We start from the raw sequence: 19,491 nt of genomic DNA, 5'->3' as shown, positions 1-19,491 counted from the left end.
CTGTAAAAACAGTACTAAGTATCCTTGAATAAGGAACTGGTTGGTGATTGATGTCTGCTTGTAGATGGTTGATCATCTGGATCTTCCACTTGGCTTTGTGTTCCTCCTTGCACATATCGAAGCATTGAGCCTGTAATCACAAATACAAGACAAAATACTCAGGGATTCTACAGTGAAATACAGTTTTGAACCATGGTACAAAAATATTTCAAAATTAATTATAGTATTATGTAGGCCTATATTTAAAACACTGGTACATGAAAAATTTATTATTTTACCTTTATAGACGAGGATTAATGGGGCACAATATAAAAATTCTGTACATAGTTTGAAAACTATGAATATGAAGAGGGGAAATCTACACAACTTTAATATTGATTTTTTCAAATTACAGTTTCACCAGCAGATGTCGCTCTTGGCCTATGAACCTCACGAAAATGTTGTGTGAGCTGCCGGCCAGTGGGTCACCGTAATGACTGGTGTATCCGCACTCCATCGGAAAGCTCCGGCTCTCTGCTTTTGGAAACCGTCGTAATTTTTTCGATAGCACAATTGGTTCAGGATTTACGGTAGTGCCAAGCTCACATTACAAACTGGGAATCTTCTGTGATTGGACGGTCGAAGTGTCAGTAGTCCTACATGCTACCGTAATGGCACTCTATATAGGCGCAAAGCTCCGGTTTCAGATGTTTTTTAAAGTTTCTGAATATCTTAAACGGTCACGGAGACACCGTTATGTAACGTCGGCATGCCGAATCCTGTCAGCGCCGACATCGCCGGTGAAAGACGGCTGATAATCAATCACCTGTCTAATTTGGCATATCACATCAAAGCTCAGGTTACCAAAACCCGTTTTCCATTCATCAACTCATTATTTTTGTTTTTCACTACACAATCACATACTCGTTGGTTCATAGAACATAACAAACGCCAAATACAGACATCTCAACTCCAGATCCATATCCATATACACAACTAAAAATAACTAGCTAGCCCAGCATCAATTATTTGAAACGTAACACTTACGTCTGAACATGGCTAGTGGGAGCTAACGTTACAAAGGTTGTTGACAGTAGTATTATCTGGCACGAGCATAGACATGCATACTAGGGCTAAAAGTAACAAAATTAACATTTGTTATCGTCTTACCTGCAAGTGACGCGCGAGCATCATCTCATTGTTTCTTTCTTTTCCTCTTTTCCGCCCCCGACTCTTGTTGCCTTTTCGATGACATGTCCAAAAATAAAGGTCTGCCAAACTTGCGATTGAAGCGTAATGGAGCAAACCACTAGGGGATGGGGGAGGGGGGCACCAAAGGTAGACTGGGGAGAGGGCCGCACAGGAGATTCATGTTTTTCTCGAGCAAATATACCTATGTTATTTTTGTATTGCTTATATCTATTAACATGCTTTACACACTTTACACAATTTTAAATATATCATTATTATGATTACTATTATTATGATGATTTTTCACGAGCTTGTTTTTTTTTTTTTTTTTTTTTTTTTTTTTGGTGCCCCCCCAGGCACTTGGTGCCCTACGCGCAGTGCGTGATAAGCGTGTGCGGGGCGCCGTGTCTGAACCGGTTCATGCATGAACTACATGAACAACAGCAGAAATGTAGCAGGTCAAGCTGCTGAGAGGGATTCCATTCAAATGACGCCGCAAAATCAATATACCATGCAGCTGTTACGGGTATAAAAATGAAAAGTGGATACCAGGAAACTGGTAAATACCACAAATACCAAGATGATGACGTCCAGCAATGTCAGTGTAAACCCGCGGCAGGAGCACATAAACATTTAGAGTGATATTACAGGAATATTATGCGCCCACCATATGATATACATCCTGTAAGACAGATTTGAACTCGCTATGGAGGCGCACGGAAGCCTATAGACATGCTGTGGGAGGTGAAAATGATATGAAGTGAATTAAAGTTATTATAAACTTACTGCGGAGTGCCGTGGCCGCAGCCGGGGCTGCTACAGGGATCTGATGGTGTGTTTTAAGGCGCTCGCAAGTTGTCAAAGTCCGTCCATATGGTAGAGAAACGTCCTCCCTGCGCGTCGGGGAGCTGCGCACAGTACGCGTCCCGAATTAGAAAAAAAAGGAGAACTTCTTGGTGGTGAAGTGCTGTCGTGGCCGAGTTAAAAAAAAAAAAAAAAAAGAAAAGAAAAGAAAAAAAGAAAAAAGTCGTTGCCGTGTGTTTAGGCTGCGGTTTGTGCGCACATCAGCCTCGCATGTCCTCACAGAGCGAAGATAAAGGGCCGGGCTGAAAAAGAGAAACGACAGCAAACGCCTCTGCTGTCTGTCTGTCTGACTGCCTGTCTGTCTGACTGTCTGCTAACCCGCCCTGTCCTGTCTGACTGCCCCCCCTGAGCGCCTGTCTGACTGTCCTGCTCTTCACCTGGCAGCCAACCGAGTCTTAAAGGTGCATTTCGCGCAAAGTTGCACTGAAATGAGGAGCCTGAATGCGCGACAAATATGGAATAAGCGCATAATTTGGTGATTAAATCGACACGGTTCTCACTGCGGAACCAAATCAGTGACTGATGAAGTGATTATTCCACTTTCCTGTCAGATGAGTTAAACCAGCTCTCAGTCATTCTGCACAGTGAACCTTTCAATAAACCTTTTTTATTTATTTATTTTTTAAATTATTGTACTTTACCCTCTTATTTCATAATACTCTTTAGTTACTTTTTTTTTTTTTTTAAATCATTTTCTATCCTACTTTGATATTATTGTCTGGATTTTAATGTAGGCAATTTAGGAGTTGCAAAATGTGTTTATGCGAGGTCAATAAATGATCTAATCTCATCTAAAATTAGATAATCTAATCTAAAATAATCTAATAAATGACTAAAACAATGCAATGCAATGCAATCTAAATTAATCTAATCTAAGTGACTCTACTTTAAACTAAATCATCATACCCAACAGTCCAATTTCCCCTCTATGATCAATAAAGAATTTCAGATTCTGACACTCTAAATTAATGTAATCTCAGCTAATGAAATCTAATCTAAATCACTGTACACTAATCTAATCTAAATCAACACAACTAATCTAATCTAATCAACAAATTAATATAATGTAAATTACTCTACTTGGATCTAATCTAATCTAATCTAATCTAATCTAATGTAATCTAATCTAATCTAGTCTGATCTCACTCTCTGAACAACCACACCTCCATACTGTCAGTGCCATCTTTTAAATCTACTCTTAAAATTAAGTTTCAGTGCAAATCCAAGGCTATTTTATGATATATATGTTGTATTTTGTGTATATATTGTATAAAATAGAATTGTAGCCTCACTGCCTCATAGTATTTGTTTGTTTGTTTGTTTAATGGTTTACAGTTCCCATTTGTTTGGTTGTCTTTGTCCTCCACAAGATGGCGCCACTTTGGGTCTTATTATTGTATTTAATGAAGTTATTTTTTATTTAACTCAGTTTTCTTGCACCTTGTTGTGAAACACCTGTACTGTGGAAACCTTCCAATTAAATAAAGTGAATCTATCTATCTATCTATCTATCTATCTATCTATCTATCTATCTATCTATCTATCTATCTATCTATCACTTTGTTTGAAGAATCATTCAATTTGTTATATGGGTTATATGGAGTTTTTTTTGCAGTGTGAACTCTCTCTCTCTCTCTCTCTCTCTCTCTCTCTCTCTCTCTCTCACTCTCTCTCCTAGACGCACAACAAACTACATTTCCCAGCATGCCCACTTCCGTGCCAGCGCACTGAGTGTTTGTCCGCACATCCACTGCGCAGTGTGTGCGCAGCTTCCCTCTGGTTGCACCAAACCGTGCAGCAAACCTGGAAGCCTGGTATTTGGATCGATAACCTCCCTACCCCCACCGACCCACCCAAAAATCAATCATATCCCAAACAGGCCATCTTTAAATAAAATTGTCACTTATCGTGTTTTGGTTCTCAGTAGAAATTGTAATCTCACGTGATTACACTGTAAAATCTCATTTTCTGTCAGTTCCTATGTAAACACAGTTTCACTAAAGGAAATACTGCCTTAAAAACACAATAACAACACCAGGCTATTTTGTGTTATTCTCCATAAACAATCCGCAGCAGGTCCTTATCTCATTTCATGCTGAGTTTTTATCTCCTGTTGTTTTACAATGGACATGATGGCATCAAATGGGTGTGTTTTTTTTCCTGTGATATCTCTCTGAAATGTATCATAGGATCAATGTAGTGCTTTTAGGGGGGCGGTGCGCGTCTCCACGGTCCATTACGGTAGTGGTACTGATGCGGGATGAGTCAGGCTATATGATGCTGCTGCTACTGCTGCCATTTCATCAGCAGCAAAACCTACAAACACGCCAAACCCAGAATGAGAGGCCACCTCGGGATTCCCCGGTAACAGCAGCCGTGCGCTCCCCGTAGGAACACGACGGGCTTTCTCTCTCTCTCGACGGGCAGAGAGGGAAGCAGAGCGGCGCTTATTTGTGGCTCCTGCTGGAAGCGCAAGATCCGGGTTTCTGCTTCTTTCTTTTTTTTTTCCTGCTTTTTTTTGCACCTGCAACTGGGTGCGTTTTCCTCCCAGCGCTCGGGCCCGACGGCACGGGGCAGACCAGCCGAGACGAGGCCTCCGTTTCCAGGGTGTGAAAAGGCGTCGCGGGTCCCCGGAGCTTGTCCCGGAGCTTGTTTTTCGGTTTATCCGCCCCCGCTCCCCTGCGTTGCGAGGATCGTTCCAGCCAGATTTCTCGGTGCCATGGAGCCTCCATCATCTTGGTCCTGAACGGCGCAACCACACAACGTAAGAACAGCAACCATTCTGGCCTAAATCGCACCGCTCTCCCTTTCCAAGCGGGCTATTTTTAGCTTTGCAATCTATATTTCTGTGATTAATCTCAGCCCGGAGCCTGAAATGGAAAAGCTGCGTTCGCACACGAAGGGGCGCAGGCCTGTTTTCCTCCCTGTCATGATGCTCTAAGGCCTACAGCTAGCTCCAAAAACATCTCAAGACGCTTCCAAGTAGGCCTGCAGACTCTCAGAGCAGCCTGGAGTCCATCTTACGCTTTATTCGCCTATATACACACCAGGAGATGCACTTTATATAAAGCTATTATTGGAAACCCAATGCATAATCCCGAAAAAACCAAGCAGCCAAATCCTTAGGAAGCATAGAAATGTATACGTGTATAGTCATAGCCTGTTATAGAAAATCTCATGGAGAGCTGCTATGAATGGCCATACAGGGCATTAAAAATACCAGAATACACCATAAAGTCGCTGTAAACTCACCATATAGCACCGCAGACGCCGTATAAACTCCAACAGAGCTCTAATATGAAACTATAGGATGTACATGATACCAATTGGTGTGATGAAATCGCATATAAATACAATATAAGCACCCGATGCATGCGAAAATAAGAAATTGTGGTTATTATAGGCGACACTGAGGCCGGCGCACGCATCGTAAATAGGGGTTTTATGGTGATTTATGGTTTGGATGTGGCAGGCTGGGTTGGATATGTGATACAGGCTACAGGCTACAGGCTGGGGACCTAAATTGTCCCACCGTATCCGGTATGAGGCCATAAGGCGGCTATTCACCGGGGATCTGGCCGCTGATGTTTGCATACCGAGCGAGCTACGCAATCCAGCCACACAGACGGGAGTGGGTGCTGGGAGGCTGTCTGGCTCTCTGCCCGCCCTGCCCGGATCAACATGAAGGCTACACCGACTACACTGCCTCGGTGGAGCCATGGCTTCCAAGCTGGGGTCCGGGGACCAGCGAGGGGGCCGCTGGTGTGGGGATCCAGGGTCCGAGCCCAAAAGGAAAAGTCTGGTTTCGCTTTTTAATTTGTCTGTAAAGGTTCATGTACTGGTTAATGTGGGATTTGATCACAGGATTTGATCACATATAGAAGAGACATCCATTTAATTTGTGCTAAACCAAAAAAAACTTCAGATTGGGATAATTAAGACAAAATCCAGCGGAAATCTATTGTCTGGAGGGCGCAAAGGCATGGAAAGTCTCCTAAAAGGAGCCCGAACTTATGCAGTCCTGGCTGTAATGATGGATATATAATTATTAATACAGAGCACAGGATTTGGAAGGACACATTCAAGATGCTTAAGCCTCATATCAAAAGGGGGGGGCATTATGGCCCTAATTCAAAACCAGGCTTATGAAAAGATCAATTGACGCGATCAAGTGACTAGAAAGTAAGCGGATTGTCTGAATCACGTGGCTCTTAATTGAATCAGGCGCGGAATATAATAAAGCCAGAGTTTGAAGAGGGGGAGGGAGGGGATTTGGCGAGAGAGAGGGGGGTCAAGCCTCCAATCAAAGATTTACATTCCACTAATTGAATCAAAAGGAGAGTCACTGTTTCCAAATGGGCAGAATTGTTCCTTTCTTTTGCCCACTGTCCCATTGTAGTGCTTTGATCCAACAGAGGGAATATTAGAGGTATAATATTAGGCTGCAGGAATATCATAGTGATATCACAGGAGATTCAAAAGTATCATAAACTACCTTATACAGATGTACTAATACTGCCTTTTCAGCGATGTCAGTATGGATTTCCACCAATCAAATTCATATAATTCACTGAGGAGTCTTTCCTTTTACCCTTCATTTGACAAATGCAGGCTTTTGTGTGAAAATCAAGACAGTTTATATCTAATCTGTCACTCAGGGGTTTGGGTATCAGATATTAGTCACTAGTGTATACCAATACTCCATTATAGCCCAGTGTCAGCACCGATATCAATGTGATTATCAGTGATTATCACCAATAACTCACTATTAACTACCACAATATACCACAAAAGGCAAAAACTCACCACTGAGTACAAGAAAGACACTGAAACAAAATATATCACAATACAGTGATACCATAATTAATAAAAATAGCCTCTCATGAACTGCCATAAAGTCACTACTCCCTGCTGGGTGCCACAGACACAACATCTTCCCAATAAGAGGATAATAGGATTATGATGATTATTATGTTGGGGCTAGATGATACTGATTAAAAAAGACTTCTGATAACTGTACGTATTGCCCAGCATGTTTCTGTACACAAGAATACACATTTGTAGTACAACGTGTAAACAAGTAGGCCAAGTTGTGATACAGATATGTACTAAGGTCAATAAACTTGTTAACTTCTTAACACAATCCGCTGCACCATCTGCTCCGCTGTGATTGGCCGCCCTGCCGACTCACTGCCATGCAGAGCGATGTCATATGCAAATATCAGGATATTTTTGACCGAATTGATCGATACTGTGGCGATGCTGTAGGGATGACAGTTTATTTTGATTTTAGTTGTTTGCATGTATAAAACAAAGCAGCAGATCAACTGCAAAGGAGGAAAAAACAAACCCTAGATGCTTATAGAAGAAATATCACTTCAATAAGCATTATTGGCAATTACAAAAGTCTTGTAATTCATAAAAGTAAACAAACTAGCACACATAAAAAATAAAAAAAGCAAATATAAAGTCAGCTAAAATGTGATATTTACACACAGGAAAATTTTGCTTAAGTCATTAGTGACATGAATATGATGACCAAGGAGGAGCTACATGTCACAATATCCAAAAAACCCAGCCGATATATATTTGTATATCACAGTATTGATATAATATTAATATTATTAGCACAAGTAACACACGTTTCAAGTGATTTCAAGTGACTTTTAGGTATATTTATCCAGTATATGCACTGATATTGATATATCTGTATTGAGCCAGTATCGTCCAGCTGATATATCAGTCTAGTAGCCTACAACTATTATGCCACCAAAAGAGATAATAGCCTATCATAAACTGTAAGAGCACAAGGAATTCACCAAAAGAGCGCCGCATACAAATAGGCTAATTGTCAATAACTGTGAATAATAATTGATACAGCTGATATTATTTTTCACAATTCTGTATCGTTTCTCTTGGCCCTTTATATTGACGTGTATTGTTTATGCACCTTATTTTCATATTAAGATAGGACATCATCAAGTAATAACTCACTAAAATGGATTTGATTCGTCCTCCCAGATGGTATGCAGCAGGTTGTAGGCTATTTTAAAGCTCTATTTATATATTTTCAGTCAGTTTTGTATGATGATGCAAATGTATTCTGACTACTGTGTCTTCATAAGTATTGTATGGGAGGTCATAGCCAATACCCAGCTATATTATTTATAGATAGACAGACTTTATTATTGTACAATCAGCCATTAAAATCCAAGGGGTAACATGTAAAAGTGAAAACATGGTCCCAACATGTTACTGACACGTGAAGAAGACATTCAACGTAAAAAAAACAAAAAAAAAAACAAACAAAAAAAAAAAAACAATCCTGAATCCTGAACAATATAAGAACTGAACTATCAGATATCAGATTAAAAAAAATACAATGAAGCGCCATAAAATCACTAGAAATCCACTACTGTATATTAGGTTTGGTGTGTGTATTTCATGGATCCATGTGTCTTCCCTGTCTCTCTTTATGCCTGACACGCGCACGCACGTGCGCGCGCACCCCACTCCAGACAGCGACAGGGCAGGCAGTCATGGAGGCGATATGGCTCTACCAGTTCCGGCTGATCGTCATCGGGGACTCGACGGTGGGCAAGTCGTGTCTGATCCGCCGGTTCACCGAGGGCCGCTTCGCCCAGGTGTCGGACCCCACGGTCGGCGTGGACTTCTTCTCCCGCCTGGTAGAGATCGAGCCGGGCAAGAGGATCAAGCTGCAGATCTGGGACACCGCGGGCCAGGAGCGCTTCAGGTGTGTGTGTGTGTGTGTGTGTGTGTGTGTGTGAGAGAGAGAGAGAGAGAGAGAGAGGGAGAGAGAGAGGAGAAAGTGAAAGTGAAAGTTTACACGCTTTCTATAATATTCCTATAGTACCTATAATATTGCATAAGTGGTGATCAATAATGAGGTTTTTATGGTTGTTTATGGTATTTTTATGGATTCTTGGGTGTCACTGTAGTTTTCGATTAATCAGTCAATCAAGCTTTATTTAGGCCTATAGCAATGCAATGTGCTTTATCCAGCTAAAGCTAAGTTATGTTAAACATAACATAAAAGAGAGAAAATATGACAATAAAACGCAGGAATAGTGAGTTTATAGTGACCCTGTGGTAGTTTATAGTATTTTGCTCTATATTCTGTGGTATCATTAGAATAAATTTCCATAGTCTCATTACAGGAACTTCTCCCTGTGTTCCTCAGTAATCAATTTAGGGTGTTTTTTTGTCCCCATTTTATTGTATTTTCAAATATTTATATGGTATATTGTGTCCATCTGTCAATAGTGAATTTATAGATTTTTTTTTAATTATTATTATTTTTTATGTGCTAAGGTTTCACTGAGCTGCACTTTTTTTTTTTTTTTTTTTTTTTGTTACATCATTTTTTTTTTTTTTTTTTACAGTATCCCGTGTTAATATTCAACCTTATCTGAACTGAGACTGAACCTGAGTTAAAAGTCAATTTAAAGTCTACTGAGTGTTTACATTGGACAGGCTGATAAGACATATCAGCACCGACTCCACCATAAAACTCTGCTGACACACAGTTGACACTAAGTTGAATATTAACATCGTGCAGTCATAATAAAGTGTGGCCGTTTTTTATTTTTTTAAACTACGGTACACTTGATTATGGTAGTATTTATCTTCTGGTATCATATTCCTAAAGTGTCAGAGAATTTCACTGCCTCCACAATCAAACACCAAAACCTTCGTGTATCATAAAGAAATGTCATTTTCTGCCTTTTAACATGAAACAGAATAGCAGATCTTTCGACAACAGAAAAAAAAAAAAAAAACAGGATAAATGTGAACTATTTTGCGTTCAAAGACCACAAACTGAAGCTGTTTCCTTCACAAAAATGACAGAGCAGGATGGATCAGGCCTCAGTATCAGCCTGCGCACACCTACTTAAATATGTGTATATGTTAAAAACACGTGTACCTAGTTAAATATGTTGCGAACACACAGACTGCAGGGGTCAAAACCTGAATTGCTACTTAGGAATAATCAGTTTGCAAATGTTACCTGTCAAAAAACACACAAAAAACACTTTCTGAATATCACTACCTTGTGTTTTAAAACCCACTGATGATTCTTTGTCCTCAAAATAAACCCGTTTGGGTGGCAAAGGTCTTGAAGAGGAATCAGAACTTCAAAAGTGAATCACAACACTCTTTCTGATGCCGGTTTTCAGTCTTTTCAAAAGGAAAGGTGTTATTTTGGGTATCAGTTTGGTTTTCTTTATGAGACACAGTATTAGCTTTAGTATATTAATGCATGACATTAATATACATGTTATGATTGGTTTAAATCCACTAAGGTTGCCATTCTGATTGAATAAGCCTTTTTGGAAAGGTTTTTCATCGTCTCCGTTGTCTTTGTCAGATTTTTGAGAGCTTCTTTCTACATTTGTTTTTTTTCTGGTGACATTTGCACATCAAAGGGCCGCTGCCGACGCTCTCGGTGACTTTTTCTGTCGTCGTGCTCTCGTGGAGGGAGTCAAGCTGCGCGTGAAAAAAACCTCCCTGATCCGAGCTGACGCCCGTCTTCCTCCCGCTTCTCGGCTTAGTCGTTGTCATTTCATCTGCGTGGTCATCCTTCCCTCTATAAATAATGCCTGCGTGTGTGTGTGTATGTGTGTGTGTGTGTGTGTGTTAGTGAATCACTCGCTGACTCTTAATTTTTGCCACCTTCTCTCCTTCCTTGTTGTATTCTCCCCATCAAATAATCCTCCTCGCCTCTTCCTCTTTTCATGATGTCGCTCTCTTTCCGTCGATGTGTCCGTGTGTCACATCTTGTCATATAATCCCTAAAAAAAAAAAACCCAAACACTCCTCCTTCTCCTCAGGCTGCACAGCTAATTATGTAACATCAAACATGACTGCGTCTAGTTTCCACCCGGGTTCAGCCGATGGGGGTTTTTGCACATTCAGATGCCAAAATGTTTGTCCTGAAGCTGTCAATCACGGCTTTGAAGCTGTCAGTCGCTGCTCTTTGTGTGTTTTCATGTTAGAAAATTGCCGGTGTTCAATATTTCAGCTCATTTTTCCCCCACGTCAGCCTCGGAAACAGAATTTAGATGATCATGCAACACTAAAACTCTGTTTGACGCAGAAAAACACGTCTGTTCAAAGGAGTACTCCAACGTTTTGGGCGATTTTCTGACCTCCCCAGACTGAGACCAGATATTGGACACCATTTTCTCCTCTATACGTCCAGTGGTTCAGTTCCTATAGGTAGCATTTCATGTTAGCTTAGCATAAAGACTTGAAGTCTATGGGAGTCGTTAGCCTGGCTCCATCAAAGTGAAGAAATAAACCTTTACAGCAACTCTGAAGCTGTCTTGTGCACAGGAATACTCCAAAAAATGTTGAGGTATTCCTTACATAAAAGCCAGAATCTGCCTCATATAGCGCTAACTGATATTCATATTTTCCATAGTTTGATTTTTCCTACAATATTGGCATGTTGGCAAAACTGAAACATTTGGTTTCACTGCATTTGTGGCTGAAAATCACCAACATGTTGACATGAGATACAAAACTTGCATCTCATCAGCTGAAAAAAAATAATAATTTGGAAGAATTTGTGAAGTGGCTAATTATTAGATTTTAATTTATTTATTATGGATTTTTATTTTCTCTGTCAAGTAATTTTCAAGTGCATCATGTACAACAATGGAAATTAGTGTTTTAGGCAGCGCTTGCTCCTGCTAATTATCCCCTGTGGTCAGATATACATAAATAATTTTCATTGTTATTATTAGGGCAGCAGCTAATGAGCATTTCAACTCTTGATTCATCTACCGATTATTTTTCTGATCAACTGATTACTCGTTACATTATGTAAAATGTTCAGAATCGTGATAAATGCCCATCAGAGGTCAGCAGAATCCAAAGTGATGTCTTCAAATGTCTTCTTTAGTCCCACCAGCAGCCCAAAAACCCAAAGTATCAATTTTATAATGATATGAATGGAGAAAAGGAAAAAAATCTTAGCATTTTAGTGATTTTAGTGAAGCTGGAATCAGCAAATTCTTGGTGTTTTTACTTGATAAATGACTTGAATATCAAAATTGTAACTGATTCATTTTCTGTTTGTCAACTTGTCAGTTAACTGCAAGTGTATTTATGTTTACAATGTATCATTTTGTTGTTTTAACATTGAAACTTTTAGTTGTGGTGACAGTTTCTGGCAAAATGAATGAGATGAGATCATTTTAGCCAGTTATTCAGATCCTTGCTGTCTTTATTATCCATTTTCCTTCTTTCTTTCTGTCTCTCCATCTTATTTATTCATGTCTTCTCAGCTTCTCCACCTCTACACCTCCTTCTCCTCTGCTCTCTCCCCTCTTTCACACCTCCTGTCATCTCCATCTCACCGTCTGAATCTCTTCTCCTTGAATTTCATCGCCGAGGCTGTAACGTTTCCAAAGATCTTCTCTTATCCTGTAGATTTTACTCCACTTGCTAAAACGGAGCGATTTTGACTCTGAAAACCGTCTCGTTTGATGTCTCCAGGTCCATCACCAGGGCTTACTACCGCAACTCGGTGGGCGGGCTCCTCCTGTTCGACATCACCAATCGCCGCTCTTTCCAGAACGTCCACGATTGGCTGGAGGAGGCCCGCAGCCACGTCCAGCCGCACAGCATCGTCTTCCTATTGGTCGGCCACAAGTGTGACCTGGAAGCACAACGTCAGGTGGGTGTCGTGTGTGCAGGTGAATCTGAATGTGATCAAGTGCTGCTGTTTGCACCATTAGTTTCTTATTAGGCTTCACTGGGTTTTAAAATTATGTTTGCTAATTCAAATGTTACTTTATTTACACTCGATGCGGTCGGCGGCATTTTAAAAGAGTCCCGAGTCCAATTTTAGATCAAAACACACTTGGATCTGAAGAAAGTCCTCATCGTTTGATTAATGCTCATGGGACAGGTGGAAGGAAAGCAAGAACATCATCGCTGAAATGCAGCCGATACAAGATGATGCAGCAAAATGCTCTGCTCAAGCCTGCACCGCCACTCATATAACATAATGTGGAAGTGAACTGTAATGTAAGGATTTAAATTAAATAAGTCAGGAAACTGCCACTGTAGCCAGTTTATTTTGATTTGTCTGATTTGGAAGATTGTGTGCTACCCTCCACTCAGCACTATAACCTCGCAAGGCTATTCAACACATGAATTGGATGCTGTTATTCAGCTTCATATGGCTCTGTAATGTCAAATCTCTGTGAGCTTCGAATCTCTAGGTAAGGTGGCTGCTCACTAAATTAATTTATGCATCAATTTACAAACGATAGTTACCGTGCCAGAACATTTACAGCACTGCATCATTTACTTTATGCACAAAAAAATGAACCAACTCCTTACATAAATGTAGGAAACTCATATTCCTAATCATTACCAGTGTGTGAGTTGCCTACCATGTACTAAACGTGTGTTATGTAAGAACTGAACACCTCAAAAAACACACCTTGGGTATTAAATTAAGGTGTTGCGAGTTTCGTACTACATTTACCGTCATCATGTTCACTAGGCCTGCAACTAAGGATTATTATTTTCATTGTCGATGAATCTGTTGATTATATTTTTGTTCAGCTGATCAATCATGTAATGTAAAGCGTGTCCAGACAAAAACAACAAACTAATGGAAATACAGAAATTTGAAGATGCAGCCTGTTACAGTATTTATGGCTTTGGAACGACCTGTCAGAGGAGGCAAGAGTTGCAGAATCAGTGCCTTTACGTGATGTCATCCTTTTATTTTATTCATCTTTTTATTCTTGCTTTTATGCTTTTATTCTTGTAGCTGTAGTTATTAATATGTATTTGCTTTTTTGAATTGATTTCTGCCCTTTTCTCTCTTTCATTCTTTATCTTTCAGCATCTTTCTGTTTTAACCTTATCTTGATTTTACCTTCACTTTGGCCTTTCTGTATGGCTTTCTGGGTTTTTTTTTTTTTTTTTTTTTTTTTAAAAATTAGATTAGATTAGATTAGACTCTGTTCTCACCAGAGTTCTGCCCAAAATACAACCACTTGGTTAAGTGTATGGTTATGGCTTAGTGATGGCTAATGTCAAGATGGTTTTAGTGAATAAGAAACATGCCAACAATCACAGCACTCGTGGGTGCATCTTGCCCAGAACTCCAGAATGATTCATAATAATCCGTGACTAATAATTGATGACCAAGAGTTGAGGACCTTGCCTGTAGCTGCCTAAAGGCTGATTAATGCTCCATTTTGTGTTCACGGCGCTCACAGCACGAAACTGTGTCTGTGAACGGCAGGCCATTCATGGTTTGTCTGGTTGAAACGTCAAGAAACGACACTTCAACCAATCATCATCTATTTATCCAATATGGCTTCTGTGGCACTGTGCAATGCTGCCACAAAAATTGAGAGGGGCAGGGCACGGCTACAGTCATTGTCATTCTGCCATTTGCACCGTAGCGAGAATAAATTCAATGTTATTTGTACGGCGTCAAGTCATAACAAAAGTTATCTCAAGGCGCTTTACATAAACCTAACAGATATTGGCCAAATCCATGGACCAAAATCTCCCCCAAGAGCAGTACAGGGCGACACTGATGAGGAAAAAATACATTTTAACAGGGCCAAAAACCTCGAGCAGAACCCAGCTCTAGGTGTGTGGCCATCTGCCTTAAGGGGGCGCAGTGCTGTGTGAAAGCCCTCTACTCACCAGTTTCCCCATTGGAAGTTTCATCTTATCTCATTTCCATCTTCCAGGTAAGCCGCCAGGAGGCAGAGAAGCTGGCGGGGGCGTACGGGATGCGCTACGTCGAGACGTCGGCCCGCGACGCCATCAACGTGGAGCATGCCTTCACCGAGCTGACCAGAGACATCTTCGCCTTGGTGCGGTCCGGGGACATCACCATCCAGGAGGGCTGGGAGGGCGTCAAGAGCGGGTTCGTCCCCAACGTGGTTCACTCTTCAGAGGAAGTGACCAAGAGTGACCGCCGCTGTCTCTGCTGATCTGGGAAGACTTCGAACGATGGGACTGGTGATGAAAGAGGGGATCCGGGGAAGATTCAGAGGTGACAGGCTGGCTGGTTGGATTGTTGGCCCTCTGACAGAAACTTGGTAACCCTTTGTTGTTCTCTGTTGCGACTGGATATGGAGGAGGACATTCAAGAGGAAAGACTGGCCGACAAAGGCCAAGAGGATCTCAAGCATGGGGGGACAGCTCAGGGTTTGTGCCCTTTTCTATCGGTATACATTTTATTTCAGGAGAGAAAGTGATGCAAAAGGTTCTTGACTCGTGAGGCGACTTGTTTCCTTTAGGGTTTTTTATTTTGTGTGGCTGCTTGCCTCAAAATCCCTACTTGAAAGTCTGTGCTGAGGACGGTAGCCTTCGAAAGAGGGCTGAGCCACTGGGCGAACCCTGGATCCGTTTAGGTTCCTTGCCGAGTCAGATGTCAGGATGATGCTCTTGACTTGATTCATCTTCCTCTTCATATTCTTTTTCTTTCTCACCTAGGTCCAGCATCTTCCCTCTCTCTCTCTCTGTCATCTCCTCCTCCACCTCTTCTCTCCTTTTTCCCCATTCTCGATCTCCTCCTCCTCTCCTCAAATATGCAATTTTAGGATCACCCACAAAAAAAGACCATGTACCTTTTTTTGTTGGCTTCTGAGATCATTTCAGCACATGCCACTCAAAAATCTCCTGTCAATACTGTTCAATTCAGCTTTCCTCCAGTTTACAAGTTTCTCTTACGATAACCCCCCCTTGCTCTATATTCACCTATCAGAGCTCTGTTGTTGAGTCCTGGAGATCTGACACAGGAGGGCAGGAAGGGTCGAATTTCTTCCCCTTAACATTATTTCTCTTGGAACAGGTCTTGACAACACGATAATGTCCACTATCATTCTGCTAACACCGCACTAAAATGACACAACCGTCACCTACCCAATCCCTACAAGACTCCTTAAGTGGAAAGACATTGACTTCAAGAACGTGTACAGCTGAACGGACAAGGTATGGTGGACTCGTGGGGGATAATGAACATACCAGAAGCTTACATTTCCTTGTTTCGCTGACTGTCCACCTTTAACTGGAGACTTGTTAAGGTGGACTTTTGGGAATTTTGGACACAACTAAGGCCTACAGCTGGACAGCACCTGTACAGCGCCTGTCCTCCTTAACCGTGGAGTCTCCTTTGGGACTTTTTAAGGGTGTAAATCCAAAAAAAAAAGGGGAGTAAAACAGTTACAGAAGGTAAACAGAGCAACGAGGGACCGGATCAGGCAGAGGAAACCGTGGCAACAGCATACAGGCGACCGGAGGAATGGACTCCAAAAACAAACAAAAATAAATCATTACATTACCCACAGATGCACGCATACAGATAGAATTGTACCATACTGTAATCATGCAAAGAAAGTCCAATTGGCAGACATTGAATATGTTCAATAAATGCAACCCGATGTAGATACAGGTACAGGGATGACATGAGGTTAGATTTTGTTCTGAGCGAGTGATTTCCATGCATTTTTGTTTGTGTGGGTGTGTGCGCATTAGTGTAATATAACATAAAAGTCTTACTTTAACACACTTCAGCGCCTGAATCTAAAGCTGCAGGTTGGTGCAACCAAGTGAATTTCTGTAGTTTTGAGGTCGTTCCTTCACTGTTACACCAACGTACCCGCTGTTATTCTTGACGTCAGGTCTTATGTTCCTTCAAAGACACACAAAGCAATGTGATAACAGTCAGACGGTGAATGATATTTGGTATAACAGTGGATTCCCTGTGGATACATAAAATAGGGCTGGGCAAGACATGAAAAAGATAAAAGTTGGTGGCACTTTTCCACCACTTTCATAGCCATCCAACTTGAAAAATAGCATGAACTGAGGATCAGTTTTGTGTTCCAGTTCACTGGCAAATTGGCCTTTGAAGTGTCTTTGAAACAAGAATTAATATTTTACTAAGGGAATCATTACGGCCACACTATCAGCCGCAATTAGAGTCTGTTAGCAACAAGAAATGACTCACTCTTTGTATTTTGTGAAAAAACATGATCTGAACTGTCCTACTGGGAGTGTCAGAGGCACATGAGCGTACTTATCTTCTACTTTTCCTAGTGCATCCCCCGCTATTTGCGTCTGTATATGGAAAGGTGGAGAAAAGTGGAAAAACATGCTACCACGAAACATCCACTCATGGCAGATTCCCCATCCAGGCCACGTAATCAAGCACATCTCGCTTATTTTGTGCTCTTGTTAGCTATGGCGACCTTTACATGTTTGGCTGTCTCTGCATAATCAGGGTTCCCACCCATCATGGAAAATCAAGAAACTTAGGAACCAGTTTTCCAATCATGGGAAACACCTGGAAAATTTGAAAAACTGATAAAATGTCCTGGAAGTATGAGCGAGCAAATTATAAAGTTGGGCTGAGATTGCATATTCAGATGTTAATCTCAGCTCATATTGCACATTTTTAGTCGCTGATGCCGTTTCAGCTCCGTTCATACCCAGCTATTGTTTTTTTTGTTCAGTCATAAATATACGTAAGATCAAACTGGTCAAAAAAACACAAAACCAATGCTTTGATCAACATAGTGTTGTCAAGACATTTGAAATTTTCAGTTTTTTTCCCAGTTGGTTTCATGCAATTTTGAGCCACTTCTTTCATTTTGAGTCATTCTAAGATGACTTTCTGTGAGCAGCAGCTAATATGTACATGAGTAATTGAATATGTCCTTGAAAAATAATTTCCTTGAAAGAGTGGGAACCCTTGATAATGTTTTAATACTGACAGAGTGGGAAGAAACTGGTAGCATCAGCAGCAAATTAACTGTACCTCACAAGTATGGACGGATATGAAGGTTATTTATACATAAATAATGTCATTTTCTTGGCTTAACATATGAAGAATTTGTTTTGTCTCATTAAGAAGCTACTCTAGATGTAGGAAAGAAACATCATTGCATCATTGTTTTATTTTTCTACGTTGTGTGACGATCAATCTGACACACAATCCTGAATGGCTTGCTATAATCCCTGCTGTGACCACAGCTTGACTCTTTCTATTTTTCTTTTTTCCTATTTCATCCATTGCCTCTCCCTCTTGTAGTTATGATAATCCTCTGTAGGTCAGGGAGGATAAATGCATCATTTCCACACACTGAATGCCTTCTTTAGGTTTCCAAAGACATCTTTTTTTTTTTGGCTTGTGTTTCACTGTATTTGTATGTGAATGTATCATTGGAAAACAAAAGGGGTGATGTTTTTACATTTACCGTCATGTCACTGGACAAAGTGTGCAATTATGTGTGAATGGGAAACATTACCAGTCAAAGGGACCGGTTCATTCCTCCTCCCCGAGCCTGGACAAGAGTTTTGAGACTTGATCAGAAATCATTTGAATGATAGTTCATCTCCATGGCTCCACATAATTGCAATGCCCCTTACTGAGTGACGGTGTAGAGCTAGAAAAGAGTGAAGCGATGCTGTCAGACAAGAAGTGTATGTCCAAATTATTAGTTTCAGGAATGAAGTAAAAAAATGCCTATTTACTCCCTGACAACCTTGCCTTTATTCCCCGATTCATTTTAAGTCATGAAGGCACCTTTGCTTTTCGAGAAGAGCTGCGATGAGCCCTGGCCAGATTATTACCAACACGCTCGACTGAAACAGACATTTGAACAACAATATTTGAACATCATAATCTCTCAACTTTGCGCAGAGAACATCACATGATTCATAGGAAAGAAGAAGAGAAAAGCTCTGACTGGGTTTTACACTAGAGAACTGCTAAGGATGTCAGAGTTTAGGCAGTTGATATCAGTAACAATGAAAATAAGCTACTCTATTCGTGACATCTGTTAAAATGACACTAACTGTATAAAGGAATTCATAATTTGACATATTGATATTTAAAATTGCAACACACAGCCACTTTAACCAGTCTCTTAAAAGAGGTGCAGTTGTCTAGTTTCTTTAACACTACAAAACAGAGGATCCACAAAAAAAAAAAAAAAAATCTAATGATTATTAAATTCTGAATTATCACTGTTTCACCATGAGCTATAATGATGGAAATATACTGGAAAATGAGGTTGGGCAGTTTTTTTGTTTTTTTTTCTGAAACTCTTAATTAAAAACTCTGATGAAAGACTACAAACCCCCACTGCAGACAGAAGAAGAAAATCCTTGATTCCTGATTCCTGATTAGATACCATGGTAAAGGCAGAAATCTCATCCTGCTGCTCTATTTCAGACTGTCTTTTAGGTGCTGGGCTAAATTAATGTGCTTCCACTTTTTGAACGAAATGCGCACATTGCACGTTCACATCGTTTGCAGGTTGGTTTTTTGATTGGTTTTGTTCCCACTTCTGTCCTCTGGTGTATCACATGACTCCAGAGTGAGGGATCAAGTTGAGGCCGTACTACTGATGTCGTAAAAGCCCTGGTGTCGGTATCGTT

General features: G+C 40.7%; 1 protein-coding gene across 3 annotated transcripts; it reads left to right on the top strand.

Annotated features, from left to right (window-relative positions):
- The first annotated feature begins 4,705 nt into the window (after positions 1-4,705).
- rab39bb (RAB39B, member RAS oncogene family b) lies at positions 4,706-16,261 on the top strand. 3 transcript variants are annotated; one of them, XM_030076641.1, is made up of 4 exons: positions 4,706-4,798; positions 8,557-8,788; positions 12,559-12,739; positions 14,790-16,261. In XM_030076641.1, exons 2-4 carry the CDS (start codon positions 8,574-8,576, stop codon positions 15,033-15,035), a joined length of 642 nt encoding a protein of 213 aa, XP_029932501.1. In that variant the 5' UTR covers positions 4,706-4,798; positions 8,557-8,573; the 3' UTR covers positions 15,036-16,261. The 3 variants fall into 3 exon arrangements, with proteins under 3 accessions (XP_029932501.1, XP_029932500.1, XP_029932499.1); XM_030076640.1 differs by having other exon boundaries at positions 8,553-8,788; XM_030076639.1 differs by lacking the exon at positions 4,706-4,798 and having other exon boundaries at positions 8,351-8,788.
- Positions 16,262-19,491: the final 3,230 nt, after the last annotated feature.

Source organism: Myripristis murdjan, chromosome 18 (assembly GCF_902150065.1).
Source record: "Myripristis murdjan chromosome 18, fMyrMur1.1, whole genome shotgun sequence".
Taxonomy (NCBI): Eukaryota; Metazoa; Chordata; class Actinopteri; order Holocentriformes; family Holocentridae; genus Myripristis; species Myripristis murdjan.
The sequence above is the reverse complement of the archived record's forward strand: the minus strand, read 5'-3'. Positions and strand labels throughout refer to the sequence as shown.